At 41.6% G+C, this 14834-nt stretch overlaps 2 protein-coding genes across 2 annotated transcripts; one reads left to right on the top strand and one right to left on the bottom strand.

Moving 5' to 3' along the window:
• Positions 1-665: 665 nt before the first annotated feature.
• TDP2 (tyrosyl-DNA phosphodiesterase 2) lies at positions 666-7249 on the bottom strand. Its single transcript, XM_040549464.1, has 7 exons — positions 7091-7249; positions 6918-7006; positions 4573-4740; positions 3121-3212; positions 2572-2690; positions 2062-2232; positions 666-1290 (listed from the first exon to the last, which is right to left on the bottom strand). The coding sequence occupies exons 1-7, from the start codon at positions 7238-7240 to the stop codon at positions 1009-1011; spliced, it is 1071 nt and encodes a 356-aa protein (XP_040405398.1). The 5' UTR covers positions 7241-7249; the 3' UTR covers positions 666-1008.
• A 28-nt stretch (positions 7250-7277) lies between these two features.
• ACOT13 (acyl-CoA thioesterase 13) lies at positions 7278-14409 on the top strand. The gene is made up of 3 exons (XM_040549466.1): positions 7278-7422; positions 11375-11559; positions 13694-14409. Exons 1-3 carry the CDS (start codon positions 7330-7332, stop codon positions 13848-13850), a joined length of 435 nt encoding a protein of 144 aa, XP_040405400.1. The 5' UTR covers positions 7278-7329; the 3' UTR covers positions 13851-14409.
• Positions 14410-14834: the final 425 nt, after the last annotated feature.

Genomic DNA, 14834 nt, shown 5'->3' with positions numbered 1-14834 from the left:
TGTAATTAAGAACACTGTATGTTAGTACAGGCATTTGGTGCACTTTGTACCATTGACAGGGGTTGTCTGGGCTTCCTCTCCATGCCTGTGCACTGAACTTCATGCTTGAAATTTAGGAGTGAGACTTCTCATTTTAAATCAGCTTGGTATGATACCACTTGGTACTTTGCACATCTATAAAATGATAGGTTCCACGAGACTGGTTATAATGTTCTTTGAGAAAGAAAGCCTATTTATCTTCTGCAAAGTCAGTTAGACCTTGAGCTGCTTTTCTAAGAGCATTCTGTTTTTAGAAGCTCACAGGAAAGATAGTATCTTTTAACCTGCAACTCATATCAAGGTAACTCATAAAGCAAAGTATATAACATCCCAAGTATACAAATTCCACGCACCTTATTACATACAGCCTTTTCATATCATATAGAAGGCACACTGTTCTTAAATCTGTTCAATATTTGTTTAATTCTTGCTTAAGAAACCCTTAGTTTGTGAGAATCTACCCATTCTTTCCACAGCTCCCTTATTGTCTTGCCTGAAGGTGTACAAACCCATTTACAATACAAACTTAAAAAGCTAATACAAAACACCCCACAAAAGACACTGTTGTAAAGGGTAATGGAAATAGTTACAAAACAAACAAAACAGTCATAATAACAGTATTTTCAAAAAGAAGCAGCATTTATTATGGGATTATGTTACATGACAAAATAAAAGCGCCTTGTAAATCACCTAGTGATTTAGGAATTTTATTTATCTTTTTCCTCCTGTTTTAAGACTGGACTGTGTTTTTGTTAAAAACAAATGTTTAAAAACATGATTCAAGAACAGATGAATACAGTAAGGAAAAAGGAAACCTGGCATTAAATGAAGACATTCCAGCAAAATTCAAAAGCAGAGAATTCGCTATGGTTGAAAATTTAAATATTTCCTACTTAAATTCAGAGAGTAAAATTTTGTTAAAACACGAACAAGTCCCTTAAAACCGAACAATACAATCCTTTTTCTTTCTTATAATATCACATCAAAGTTACACAAAAGACCCCAGTGATCACTAGGGAATGTGCCACAGTCTAGTTTTTCTAATCCAATCAAGTCCATACTTCGTGGAATAATATTTCCTCCTTCTGCTGCAGGCCGAATGTAAACACGATCAAAGCGCAACTTGCAATTACTCGCTATGCCCAGGTTAGTATTGGAGCTTGTGTCCCAGGTATAGCGGCAGTGTTGAGGTTTACCCAAAAACTCCCACATATCCATGACGTTGTTAGGTAAGCCACCTAGCTTAGTAACCTGAGGGGAGAAAACAGAACTGTGTTGTCAAAATATCTTTTTTTTTTTTCCTGCAAAACATCAGCTGTGAAAAACAAATATATTAGAGGCATTTCTAAATTGTGGTATTTCTCAGTAGACTCTACAGCGCGACCAATTTCTGTCATACTTTGTACATCCAAAATATGTTACGAAACAGGTGCTCGTTTCTGAAATTTTGAGGTATGGGGGTCAACATCATGTTCTCCGAAACAAGGTCATTCCAGCTCGCTGCAATAGAATTTCTCTATTAGGGAAGGATGAAACCCTCACCTTTACTAATAATGTACAGTTTTCACTTTTAAGATCAGCAGCCAAAAACGGCTTCTCATCTTGAATATCTCCATGATGGAGGATGCATTTTCAAATCCCCAAATCTATTTCACCAGAGCACCCTCTTCTTTCAACAATTTTATTAGCATTAACTCCCTGAGAATCCGAGAGTCAAAGAAATAAAGATCAGGATCTCAAAATCAGAATATGCTTTGAAAGTTGAAACTTCATTAACTATCCCTGTGCCTACTCAGAAACACATATTGAGAATTAAGCATTTTGTGCTACAGCTGTAACAAAAGCCTAAGCATAGCAATGCCTCAGCTTCTTACTCTTAAAACATGACTAAGCAAAAAAGCATGACTAAGAAGAATCTGCAGATCTCTGCTGTGCAATTCATTGCTCATAAAGACAACAGAAAAGTCTGAGAAGATATTGCCAAAACACCTCAGAATAACCAGGTTGCTTATCTCTAATTACCTCGCTGTCTCTGAGGTTTGTATCCCCTCCAAATATAACAGTGGTGGACTCAGACTCCTTCTGCATTTTGTTTAACACTATTTGCAGTTGCTTCACACGCTCCTTGGAATGATCTTTAGTGCTCTCCAGATGAGAAGTCATAAGGCAAAGTTCATTACCAGATATGCTCACCTGTGCATGAAACAAAAGAGCAATGTTACTTTCCACACCAGGATACGAAGTTCAAAGACAAAAAGTAATCACAAAGTAAATTACTGAATGACAGAGTGCTGGTTAATACTAATTTCAAATTGGAGAAAAATGACTTATAGGAGGATAGTAGGCTTCCAGTTCATTTTCAGAAGTTAAAAGACTGGAAAACGAAGCGTGAGCAGTAACTTAATGATTTAATTTTGTTAGCATTAAATGCAACTCAGGTCATATGTTTGAGTAAGGCCAGTCCAGCCTTTCCTGTGATTTTTTTTGCTTTGAAGACAGACATGCAGCCGCAAGACGTAATGACTGACTCACATGCACAACCAAAAGGTTCCTCATCATGGACGTTGTTGGAAAACGTATTATCTCTTGATTTAGTAATTTCACTCTTGATTTCTTCAACAGAATGACAGTGAAATAGCCATCTATATTACCTAAAGAGGAACAGGGAAAGAAAAGGTCAGTTATCTTCTGACGTAGCATGAAGTTAAAGATCTCAAATAGATCTTTTTACTATGATCTGGGAGAATAATTTGTAAGATATACAAAATCATTAATTAAAAGTTTCTTAATGTGGGTGTGAATTTTTCGGATTTTTTAATCCAAATGTGTAGCAAACTACTTATCTATAGCACTTCCTTTCGCTAATCTTGCCATCAGTCCTTCAAAATGCAGAAAAAATACAAAGGAAACAACCAGTCAAGCGAGCTTTTCATAGGAATAATTTGCATCAAACTACATGCTGGTACCAAAACACAGGAAGTATTTTAAGTCCTTCCTTCTTCAACTTCCTCTTTTCAGCTGCTACAAATGGTGCTTACTTTGTCTAGTTTCTGTCTTCAGAAATTGAGGCTTACTTCTTACCTGGAATAACAGTGTAACTGGCTACTCTACTCTGTAGAATACAAAGATACGGTAAGATGACCTCCTGTAAAAACACGACATCTGGACTGTATCTGAAATCAGCAAGACAAATTTTTAAATTAACTACTGAAAGGTAATATTGTTACACTCTGATGTCAAACAGAACAGGGTCAGGGATTTCAGGCGCATTTTTTCCTCATCTTCCTACATATTTTGAGACCTTGTTTAAAAAAAAAAAAAAAAGATGAAAAAACCTTATCCACCGTATTTAGTAGCACAGAGACATACCACCAATGTTGAAGGCATGAAACTAATAATTATGGGTACAGTACTGGAATGGTAATAAAATGCATGACTTAAATCTTGATCTTGCAAACGTTTGCACAGGTTTCAAATACCACATATGCAAGGAATTTAATTTAAACAGCTGAAAAGCAGCTTTGGAACATGTTCTGCAACATCTAAGATTTCCAGGAAATTCTAATCCCCACCTCACGCCCTTATAACAAATACTCCTCAGCTAACCTGCCATTCATTTCATCCAATTTCATCAATGCCAAGCTCCTTTATTCCTTAGAGCTGTTCCATCAGGAACAGTTCATGTGGGGTAGCAGTCCTGAAAGTGCCCATTTAGTTGCAACTTTACAGCTATCCCTCTAAATTTTTGCTACGCTGCTGCTCTAAGCAGGTGAAGGACAAACCTAAGGCCTTATTTACAGAAGAAAAATAAAGTCACCTCAGATTAATAAAAATCAAGTGAAATTTGATTTAGTTAAGGGTTTTCTGCTGGTTTTAGAAGAATAAATTTTGTTTAAATCAGTTTAATTAACATTGATAAATTACTGTATGAAGATACACCACTTTATGTAATTATTAAATTGCTAATAAATACATTAATGTGAAGCTTCCAACAGTGCGAGTATAACAGGTGATCACAGATTCTACTGCTTTTATCTCAATTTGCACATTGCTATTTTTTATAGACAAATAACAGTAATGGCAAGAGAGACATTTTTCAAATAACAAAACAAACAAAAAACCTTACTGACCTTTCAAACAGTTTGCTCTAGAATTAAGTTACTCCTATTACTGGAATGAAACGAACAAGTTTCTTGCAGTTTCATCCTCTTTTTGTGTATGGGCAGGAAGTATGAAGTATGCTCTTGATGTAGGAATGCATCTTGATGTAAACAATATTGTTCATTACAAAAAGATTTTTAAAGTAGTTCTCACACTACTTGTAACCCTTGAAACGCTGTGCAGGTTCAGACCTCTTCCAACTAGTATTATCAACTTTTATTCAGCTATTTAGGATTTGTAAGGGTACTGCATTACTTAAGACATTTTTAGATACAAAAACTCTTCGTGCCCAAATTAAGCATCTAAAATGAGAAGCTCACTTTCTGCTTTAAAACTGAGTACATGACACTACAAAGATGAAGCTATGCTTACAATGCCAGGTAAGAACAGACGCCTCTAGCTCGCTCTTGTAGATTTCTGTCATCCAGCCCATCAATGTTCCAGGTTATCAGTGAGAAGCTGCTGTCATCATCTTGTTGCCTTGAGTCTGCACCAGCGTCACTGACATTACTAGTAGTAGCATCTGCTGTGAGGTCAATACTAAAAAGATAGTCATGTGTTTGTCAACATGGATAACTTCCTGCAACTACCTCTCATATCTTTGAAAGTACAATGTTTTACATCCATTACAACTTACAGGTGGCTATCTAAAACATTCCCAACAAATAAGTTAACATACATTGAACTCTTATTGCAATTTAGAAGAAGCGCAGTAACTAAAACATACAGACCTCAATCACGTAGAGCCTTAGTATATAGGAGAAGTAAGGGTATCTTCCTCCTCCTCCTCATATACATAAAATAACATTTACCATTCTGATTTAAGTTAATCTGATGGCAACCAATGTAATCCAATGCACTTGAGCAATTCAACTCTTTTGCCCTACCAGAGGCAGTCTGTATATATTAGTTTTGTAAACACTCTCCATTACATTAAAAACAAAGAACTGCTGCCATGACTTGCTTTTATGCGCCCATCTTCATAACCAGTTGAAATTTTTGAGCCCCCCTTGGGCATACATGTGCAAACTCACTCTGACAAACTGATAATCATTTTCTTTGGGAATATTCACCCCCAAATCCCACCTCAAAAACACGGGGCCCTATGTACCCTGTTGACTTGATAAAAACTGAATAGCACTGTCACAGTATGAGTGCCTAATCTAGTCACTGTTTGGGGACCACGTCACTAAAGGGAACCCAACTCCTCCGAAGCGTGGCCCGATGTGAGTTCCTTCAGTAAAGGAGAATCTAAAACAAAACATGTTCAATAGTATAGCTAAGACTATTTTGGCAAAGTTGGGATACTGGAGTTTTGTTTTTAAACACAGAATTTATACACTTACATGGAAATAAGGCCTTGAAACAAAACGTATCTATTCCCTAGAAAGTAGCATTGTTTTTTTATTTCGTGCTGAACAAACAATCTAAGACTCCACTGCCACACATGTGATATAAATGGAACACAAAAAGGAAAGCATACAAAGGAGAGGGAGATAAGGGCTATTTAGATAAGTTATCTTTCAAAATTTTCATGGTCACATTTCATATTCATACGGTAACCTGAATAACTACGAGATGAACTACAAAAGTCTGCATGGACACCAAGAGGTGTGGGAAAAGCAAGTGAAGCAATTCCTTATCCACTTAATACCCACTGGTGTATTAAGTATGGGGTGGGAGGAGGCATTTTCTGTTAGAAAAATGAAAAACAGGAATCCTAGAGAAAATGAAATTGCCTAGTACTGACACCAATGATAGTATTCCAGTATTGAATACATAACTGTTCTTTATCAGCTGGGTTATCAGTGCTTACGAGCAGCAGTGCAGAGGTCGTGCTAGAGGCAGTGCAGACAGATCAGATGCTACAGCTCCTCTCTAGCAATTAAAAAATACCACTTCTTCACTCCTACATGCCTCACCTCCTGAAAGCCAACACGCCAGGCACCTGTCTGTAGGTGACAGGCACCGCCGCAAGCCCCCTTTTGCCTTATAGCGTACCACAACTCCACCTCCAGGATTCTCCCAAGACCAGACCTGAAAGTTTTGCAATCATCGCCCTAGAACACTTCTGTAAGTCAGCCTTTAAGCTGCCAATACCAATGGCAAGATGGTTGGGCAAGGGCTTGCTTAAAGCACACTGGGAAGGCCCAACACTGGGTAGCAGAACACGAGCAGGTCTGAACCTTCCCTTGCCTCAGAGGCCTCCATCACCTCCCTCCCGTCACATCCTGCATGCCCCAGCTGAAGGCAGAAGCTGCAGGGCAAAGCCAAAGGGAAGAAAATAAAAAGGCACTGCCCCTTTGATACAGACATGTTCTGACTCGGTGTGGACTGCCTAGGGACCAGCATTAACGTTTGGTAGGCTTGCTTTTTTCATACACACAGTTCTACGAAGAAAAAACATGCATGCTGTTACCAAACACAGCTTACTCATAGCCACAAAGCCCACAGGGGCTCTTCTACGTAACGTGGAAATACAAAATAAATAAACCTCCAGAAAAAAACCTTCCCTCACGCCTCATCTCAGCAAGCCCTATGGGTATGCTGCGGGGCAGTCGGTCTATGCGAGGCACGGGGGCTTTGACCCTGACTTCTGCAGGGACACCCTGCAAAATGTGCGTGCAGGGGGCGATTTTATTTATGGAAATATAACGCGGGCACCACAAGACGAGCTGGGCACCTCGGGGTCGGGCAGCCGGGGGTCGGGCACTCACCAGCCCCCCGGGTCCATCCGTGGCGGCGGCTCCCTGCCTCCCTCGTCCTTGTCCTCCAGCGGCGGCTCGAAGTAGGCGTTCAGCGCCCTCTGAAGCACAGGGGCAGAGCTGAGGGAAGAGGCCGCGGCTCCCCCCGTCCCGTCCCATCCCATCCCGTCCCGTCCCCCCGGTACCTCCAGGTGCCAGTCGTGGCCGTCCAGGGCGCCGCACGCCACCGCCGCGCTGCAGCCCGTGATGGCGGCGAACTGGGCGCACAGCGCCTTCCTCCGCTCCGTCTCCTCTGTCTCCATCGCGGTCCCCCCTTCCTCCGCCGCCGCCTCCATGGCTCGGCCGGGCACAACGGGGCGGGACGGGGCGGGCGGAAGCGGAGGGAGCCGTTCCGGGCCGGGGACGAGCAGCGGCGACGAGCGGCATGACGGGCGGCGTGGGTTTGGCGGCGGAGGGCTTGCGGGAAGCCATAAAGTACATGGTGGAGTCGCAGGGCTTCGACAGAGTGCTCCGCAAGGTACTGCGGGGCTCGGCGCTGTGAGGGGGCGAGAGGAGGGTGTTTCTCCCTTCGTAATAACCCACGGCCATGATAACCTTCAGGTCTGTGAGATTGCGGAGTAAAACGTGTCGCTGATCCCTGCTTGGAAGTGAAAAGGAGCCCGTATTGACAGCTTCACCTTGGAGTCAGACTGAAAGTACAAGTGCTGCGGGTTTCCAGCACGGCCTGCTGTGGAGGAATGTGTTTGAGGGGTGTAGCTCCGATGTAACGCTATTTAATGATCCAAAAACCGAGCTAAAGGGACATTGCTGTGCCTTCTTGGGTCTTGCAGCCTTTGGGTTGCATAGGGTTTTCCTATGAGGCACTATGAGGATCCTCACTAAATTTTGCAGTGCCAGGATCCTGCTTTTGGTGCCTTGATTTCTCTTTATTTACATACCCGTGACGTGCAGAGAGGCAGTAAATATATCTAAGAAAACCAGCCACTTCAAAATTTACGTTTTGCCTAATAGCTCTGTGATCCCACACATTTAAAGAAAGCAGCTATTTTTGTGGTAACTTTTCTTGTCTTGCTTTCCCAAGACATACCGGTCATATATAAGAGTCATGATAAGAGTCCTCTAGTTATAGAGTCTAATCAGTTCTGAGTGACCTCTTCACCATGATAACTTTGCTCACCTTTCACCTTAAAATCTCATTATGTGGAGAACGAATGCAGTATTTTGGGTCAAAAAGATAACTTTTTGAAGGAAGTGTGTCTTGGGAGGTGGGCTTCTTACCTTGCTTTGATAATTTTGACATTTTAACTTTTTCTGCAATCCGCTTCTAGAAATGCGATAGTAGGAATGCAATCCTAATAAAAATAAAAGTTTTGTTCTGATTTAAAGTATCTGCTGCTGCACTGGGAGATACACAAAACCTTTCTTGCCGTAACTACAGTATGACTTGAGATTTTTCCTATTCTGAAGAAGACAGATTTTAGGCTGAAACTTTCCAGCTCTAGAATCAGACTGAGTTTCTGGTTTAATTCCAATGAGGTATCTACATGGGGCTTTATGCCTGTGGGTTTTAAAGCCTGTTCTCCAGAGAAGTAGTGTATCGCAGTTGTAGCTGGAAGCCAGAGCAGTGTACCGCTCACTGAGACGTGTGGGAGGACAGGCACAGGGGACTTTGAGAAGTACAAACAGCAGCTCTAACTGTGTAAGTGTTCAAATACCAAACTATTTCTGTCAAGGGGAGAAGGCAGTGAGTGCTAGATCAGAGCAACGGCAGAGACCAGATGCTTTCCTTGCCTTGCTGGTGGATTAGAGCACTCTCTAAAGGTAGTGGAAGCCTTCTGCTTCCAGTGTCAAGCATCAGCAAAAGACCATTATCACAAATTCTGTCTGAAATACAGGCCTCCAGTTACTGCTTCACAGCATGGCTGACCTAGCACTTGGGATCTTCATTGGTCAGGGTGTTGTTTTCATACTAGGGTGCTGCCTCAGCGATGTCCCATCTACTTAATTCCATTTTTTTCCATTTGAAATTGGACTGAGTATTCCATTACCATTTATCTTGGTATCATTTATTTAAAAATTTTGCAAAAACTTCGTTCTACCAGAAAGGGATTTTAGCTGTAATTGAGCTTTTATTATCACATTATACATAACCAGTAGTGAAATAGGAGACATTTCAGTCTTAATATATTTTAAGATTATAGAGAATAAGTCAGTCTGGTTGATACGGTATGGAAACATTTAAGTTTTAAAAAAAATCTACACAGAATTTGGCGAAAAAAAAATAGAAAAAAAATGTAGGAATTATAATAAATATGCCCACATTTCACTTGTGGCAGTCTAGAGGTACTTCAAAGTATTAGCTGCAAGAGTAAAGATATAAATATATATATATTGTACTTATCCCAGTTCTGCATATGCCTTCATATTTTGAGTATAGTACTAGTAGCTGAAGCAACTTGAATTAAATAATTGAAAATGCTGAAATGTAGTAACTTCTTGGTCTCAAAAATCCAGTTTTTGCTGATTACATGGGGAAGCACGGTACCACAGATGTACTGTAATTTTCTATGTAACACCTCTGGGCTAGAATAAAAGTGTATATACAAGTCACGGTGCTGTAATATGGTGTGACACAGCATTGTATAATTCTGTCCAGGAATACAAATTTCAGTTCAGGGAGGCCAATCTGATTATCTTTTCGAGCGCTCCTTCCAAAGTACAGGTTTTTACTGAGGTTGCTCTGGTATAAAGATTAATGAACTACTGTCAGTCTTGTTTCCATTTTGACAGCTAAATACGCCTTCACAACTATGGTACAAAGCAGTTTAGTGTTCCCTCTAATCTGGCTTTTCAGTCACAGATTAAAGCAAAGGAAAATTAAAGCAGAATGCTGTCTCCTAGGCAATTCCCGAGAGCGTAGCAAGTATTGAAGTTTTGTTAAATTGTCGGTTTAAATATTTATCTGTACTAGAAATGCAAATTTTTCCAAGGGAGCAATCTTCTGGTCAAAATTTATGGAAACATCTAATGCGACAGTTAAATTAGTACATTTTTCATCTTTCAATTTGAGGATCACAGAATCATCTAGGTTGGAAGAGACCTCCAAGATCATCTAGTCCAACCTCTGCCCTAACACTAACAAGCCCTCCACTAAGCCATATCACTAAGCTCAACATCTAAACATCTTTTAAAGACCTCCAGGGATGGCGACTCAACCACTTCCCTGGGCAGCCCATTCCAATGCCTAACAACCCTTTCAGTAAAGAAGTTCTTCCTAATATCCAACCTAAACCTCCCCTGGAACAACTTTCGCCCATTCCCCCTCGTCCTGTCACCAGGCACGTGGGAGAACAGACCAACCCCCACCTCGCTACAGCCTCCTTTAAGGTACCCATAATAGAGAGCGATGAGGTCTCCCCTGAGCCTCCTCTTCTCCAGGCTAAACAACCCCAGCTCCCTCAGCCGCTCCTCATAAGACTTGTTCTCCAGACCCCACACCAGCTTTGTCGCCCTTCTCTGGACTCTCTCGAGCACGTCCATGTCCTTCTTGTAGCGAGGGGCCCAAAACTGAACACAGTACTCGAGGTGCGGCCTCACCAGAGCCGAGTACAGGGGGACAATCACCTCCCTAGACCTGCTGGCCACACTGCTTCTTATACAGGCCAGGATGCTGTTGGCCTTCTTGGCCACCTGAGCACACTGCTGGCTCATATTCAGCTGCCTATCAACCAGTACTCCCAGGTCCTTCTCGGCCAGGCAGCTTTCCAACCACTCATCTCCCAGCCTGTAGCGCTGCTCGGGGTTGTTGCGCCCCAGGTGCAGGACCCGGCACTTGGCCTTGTTGAACTTCATACAGTTGACCTCAGCCCATCGGTCCAGCCTATCCAGATCCTCCTGCAGGGCCTTCCTTCCCTCGGGCAGATCGACACACGCACCTAACTTGGTGTCATCTGCAAACTTACTGAGGGTGCACTCGATCCCCTCGTCCAGGTCATCGATAAAGATATTAAAGAGGACCGGCCCCAGCACTGAGCCCTGGGGGACTCCACTAGTAACCGGCCTCCAACTGGATTTGGCTCCATTCACCACAACTCTTTGGGCCCGGCCATCCAGCCAGTTTTTAACCCAACGAAGCGTATGCCAGTCCAAGCCGCAAGCAGCCAGTTTCTTGAGGAGAATGTTGTGGGAAACGGAGTCAAAAGCCTTACTGAAGTCAAGGTAGATCACATCCACAGCCTTCCCCTCATCCACCAAGCGCGTCACTTGGTCATAGAAGGAGATCAGGTTCGTCAAGCAGGACCTACCTTTCATAAACCCATGCTGACTGGGCCTGATCGCCTGGTTGCCCTTCTCTCATTTGTCTCACAAGTCCAAAATTGAAACAGGATTTACTTTCAACTTGATTCAGGGCAGCATCTGGAGTTGGTACTGTTGTCAGTAAACTCTTTATTCCTCTTTTGTTTATACAGATAAAACTTCTTTCTGCAACCCCGGGAAAAGTTGTATGTGAATTGAAAGTAGAGGAAGAACATACCAACAGAGGTGGCACATTACACGGAGGCTTGACAGCCACGCTCGTGGATGTGGTATCAACAGCAGCGTTGCTGCACACGGAAAGAGCAGTGCCAGGGGTCAGCGTGGACATGAACATCACGTAGGTATCATCCACCATGTTTGCCAGAACATGCTAACTTCTCTTCCCCCGACAAGGTTTTCACTCTGTTATACTTCCCTTCTGTGTTATAGTACGGGCTTTAAAAAGGTGTTGTCTTTGGTTTCAGAAGTCTTGCTTTGAGAAATTACGTAGGGGACGAAGGGAGCTTATTTGACAATATCGCCAGGCTGCAAAATTTGAGTTGGAGTTTCCTAAGCTTTTATTTCCTATGTGTGTTTAAGAGATGTTATCCACTCATTCATTGAATGTTAAAGAGATGTTAGGCAGTAAATTTTAGTTTTATACAACAGGCTCAACTTATTTCTTTGCTGGTGAAGATATAAAGTGTTCTCAAACAACAAAATGTAGGCCAAGCAGCTTTCTATAAACCCTTTTATAGTATTAGTCCATAAAAGATTAAAACAAGAAACATTTTAGCTCTGTTCATATGGAGGGTAAATTACAGATTGAGTAAATTTCTCACTAGAGGAACATTTCTTTACTCTAGACCCTTTAAAGACTGAGAATAGTTCTTCCTGTAATGTAGTTTTTAAAAAGCGCTTTTAAGAAAAAATCCTGAAACCTTCTTTGATCACGCTGTTACAGCTTGTCAGCTTTGCTTCATTACTTTCAGTGAAGAGACTGTGACTGCTTGGAACTGAAGTAATCCTACTTGGAATAACTAACACTAAGCATTAAAAATCTTGGAGAAGTAGCTCCTCATCAAAACTGCCTAAAAAAAATTGTTAAAAGGGTGTGGGGAGTGATCTGTGTATCTTTACCTGATGTCTTCCTTTCCCCCCAGCACTTTTTGATTTCTCCACTGGTAGGCTGGGACTGGAGCATCTACTTGAGCTTTCCATTGTCTCTGTGATGACCTGAAAATGGCTGGAGATGGAAACTTGAAATGCTCATGTGTTTTTTGCCCTGCAGCAGCATGAGAGGCCCGGATTTTAATTATTTACCCTATCAAAAATGCGTACCTAATTATATAAGAGCTAAAATCTCAAGTAAATACCCTCTCTGGAGGTGATCCAAAATAATCGAGTAGCATAACAGTTAGGAAACGTTATCTGGGTTAAACAAAGCTGTAGCTATTGCTTCAGACTGCTGCTTTCAATGAGCAGTTGATGTTGGATATCAGGTATTGCTATACTAGAGGTTTTTTTCCTTTTGGGGAAGGCTCTTTTTAAAAAAAATTGTCATGAGGAAGCTATTTCAGTAATGGAAAGACCAGGGAGAAACAGGGTATTTACTTATTTATTGAAATCACGAGGGGATTAGCAGCCTCTGAGAAACGAGACTGAAACCCTGCCCCCTGCCAACTAACGGGGCTTGTGCTACATCAGCCGTGGGCATGACTGACATACTTCTGACGTGGTGTCATGCATAAAAATGATCTGGTTGATGAAGGTATATGTCCAGCACTTACACATTCTCCTGTGTAATTCTGACGTTTGAGTATTGTTCCCTTACCTCAGACCATGGTTGGATCACATCCCTCCTGATCCTTTTCAGGCTTTTTGTGGTGGAATAATTTCTTACTCCCCGGAGAGAGTTGTCAGAGCACACCCACCCACTCGCGTAAAGAAAACAAAAAGTTGTGTAATGAACGGAAACAGAGTTAAACCAGGAAGGTTTGAAAGCCTCCCAAATTTCCATGACTTTTCTCTGGCCAGGGTCTGAGAAGCAGTTAACCTACAATTAGGTTCCATACGGAAATGACCTTCTGGAGCATTTGTTCCAGAGACATCCTGCCGCTAAACCAGCCAGACTGGTTTGGAAAGGCCATAGGAAGCCAGCGGTGGCTGGAATAGGACTTGGAGGTGAACTTGTAACTGAGATCTTTGGTAACCTGTTGTTTCTGTTCCAAAAAGGACTTTTTGTCAGAACCAAGAGACGGGCTTCTTTCTATCCTCTGTTTTCAGGGAACTGTTGTACTGAACTACCACTGCAGTACTTAGGAGGGACTTGAGGACTAGCAGCAGCAGGGATTTTCAAGCAGGCAGTTACAGGGAGATGTGCCTATTACTTATTTTTGCTGATTCCCTTCACAATAATCTAAAATGCAGGAATATTCTTGGATTTGTGCTTTGTACAGACTCTTACCTGTTCATTTTGTTCTTCATTGAAGATATACTTCAGCTGCTAAGATTGGAGAAGAGGTACTGATTACAGCTCAGATTTTGAAGCAAGGAAGAAATATTGCATTTGCCACCGTGGATTTAACAAATAAGGCAACAGGGAAGTTAATTGCACAAGGCAGACATACCAAGTATCTAGGAAATTAATACAAGTAACTTCAAAAATAAGAATGTTGGGTTAAGAATCCCATATAGAATGATTTTCACATTTATACAATAAGACATTATCTACACAATTTTGATCACCTATATAATGTGACTTGTCTCAGTCTCACAATAAACGAACAAATTCATTACCATCAAAGCTGCTGAAAGCCTAAAATCAGTGAGTATTTGGGGATGAAAAATAGAACACGATAGCATGGAAATGCATCTGTTTGGGTGCATTTCATGGGGGGCAAGGTAACAAAGCAAAAGCCTTTGGAAGAGCAGTGTGGTTTGCCAGCATGACAGTGTTAAGAGATCTGTTTTCCTTTGACTGTGGTACGGTTGTGTGGCTAAGCAGCTCTGTCTTCAGGCTGGTCACAAGCACGTTTGAACAACACTAATGTATGCTTACAAAGTGTTTGTTCTGTAGGATGGTGATGAAGAGTTCCTATAAGCGTAACATGAGACTAGGTGGAAAGTGTAAAGCAAGGTAATCCTGAATGTAATTCACTGATGCTGTAACAAATTCAAAAGCATTCAATAAAGCTTTCTAAAACAACCTTTTTAAAGATTTTGTTATCTCTTTGTATTGAGTTAAAGCTTGTCAGGACAGTGGTTGAAGGAGGGTATAGTGCAACCCTCATACGTCAATTCACCTGAAGAGTTTCTTCATCCTCTCTGTGATTTCTGTATGTGAAAATACAGCTACATCATAAGGGTTTCTCAACTCCACCTACCTAAAGTTGTCTACATTTGTGTGAAAATCAGGTGAGACTTAGAGGTGTGTGAAAATAAATTCTGAGAGCTTTGTATCGGGCTCAGGTTGTAGATTGTCTGACTTGCACTGAATTTGGTAGGGTTAAGTTGCTGTTTCAGCGGCTAAGACTTGTCTCTTCATGCAGTGTTGTGAACAGGCTTAACTGCTTTTAAACATGACATGATCCTTGGCAAGGCTATCACACTACAAAAAATAACAATGCTACA

Source organism: Cygnus olor, chromosome 2, assembly GCF_009769625.2.
Source record: "Cygnus olor isolate bCygOlo1 chromosome 2, bCygOlo1.pri.v2, whole genome shotgun sequence".
NCBI classification, from domain to species: Eukaryota; Metazoa; Chordata; class Aves; order Anseriformes; family Anatidae; genus Cygnus; species Cygnus olor.
This window is presented reverse-complemented; position numbering and strand designations above follow the sequence as displayed.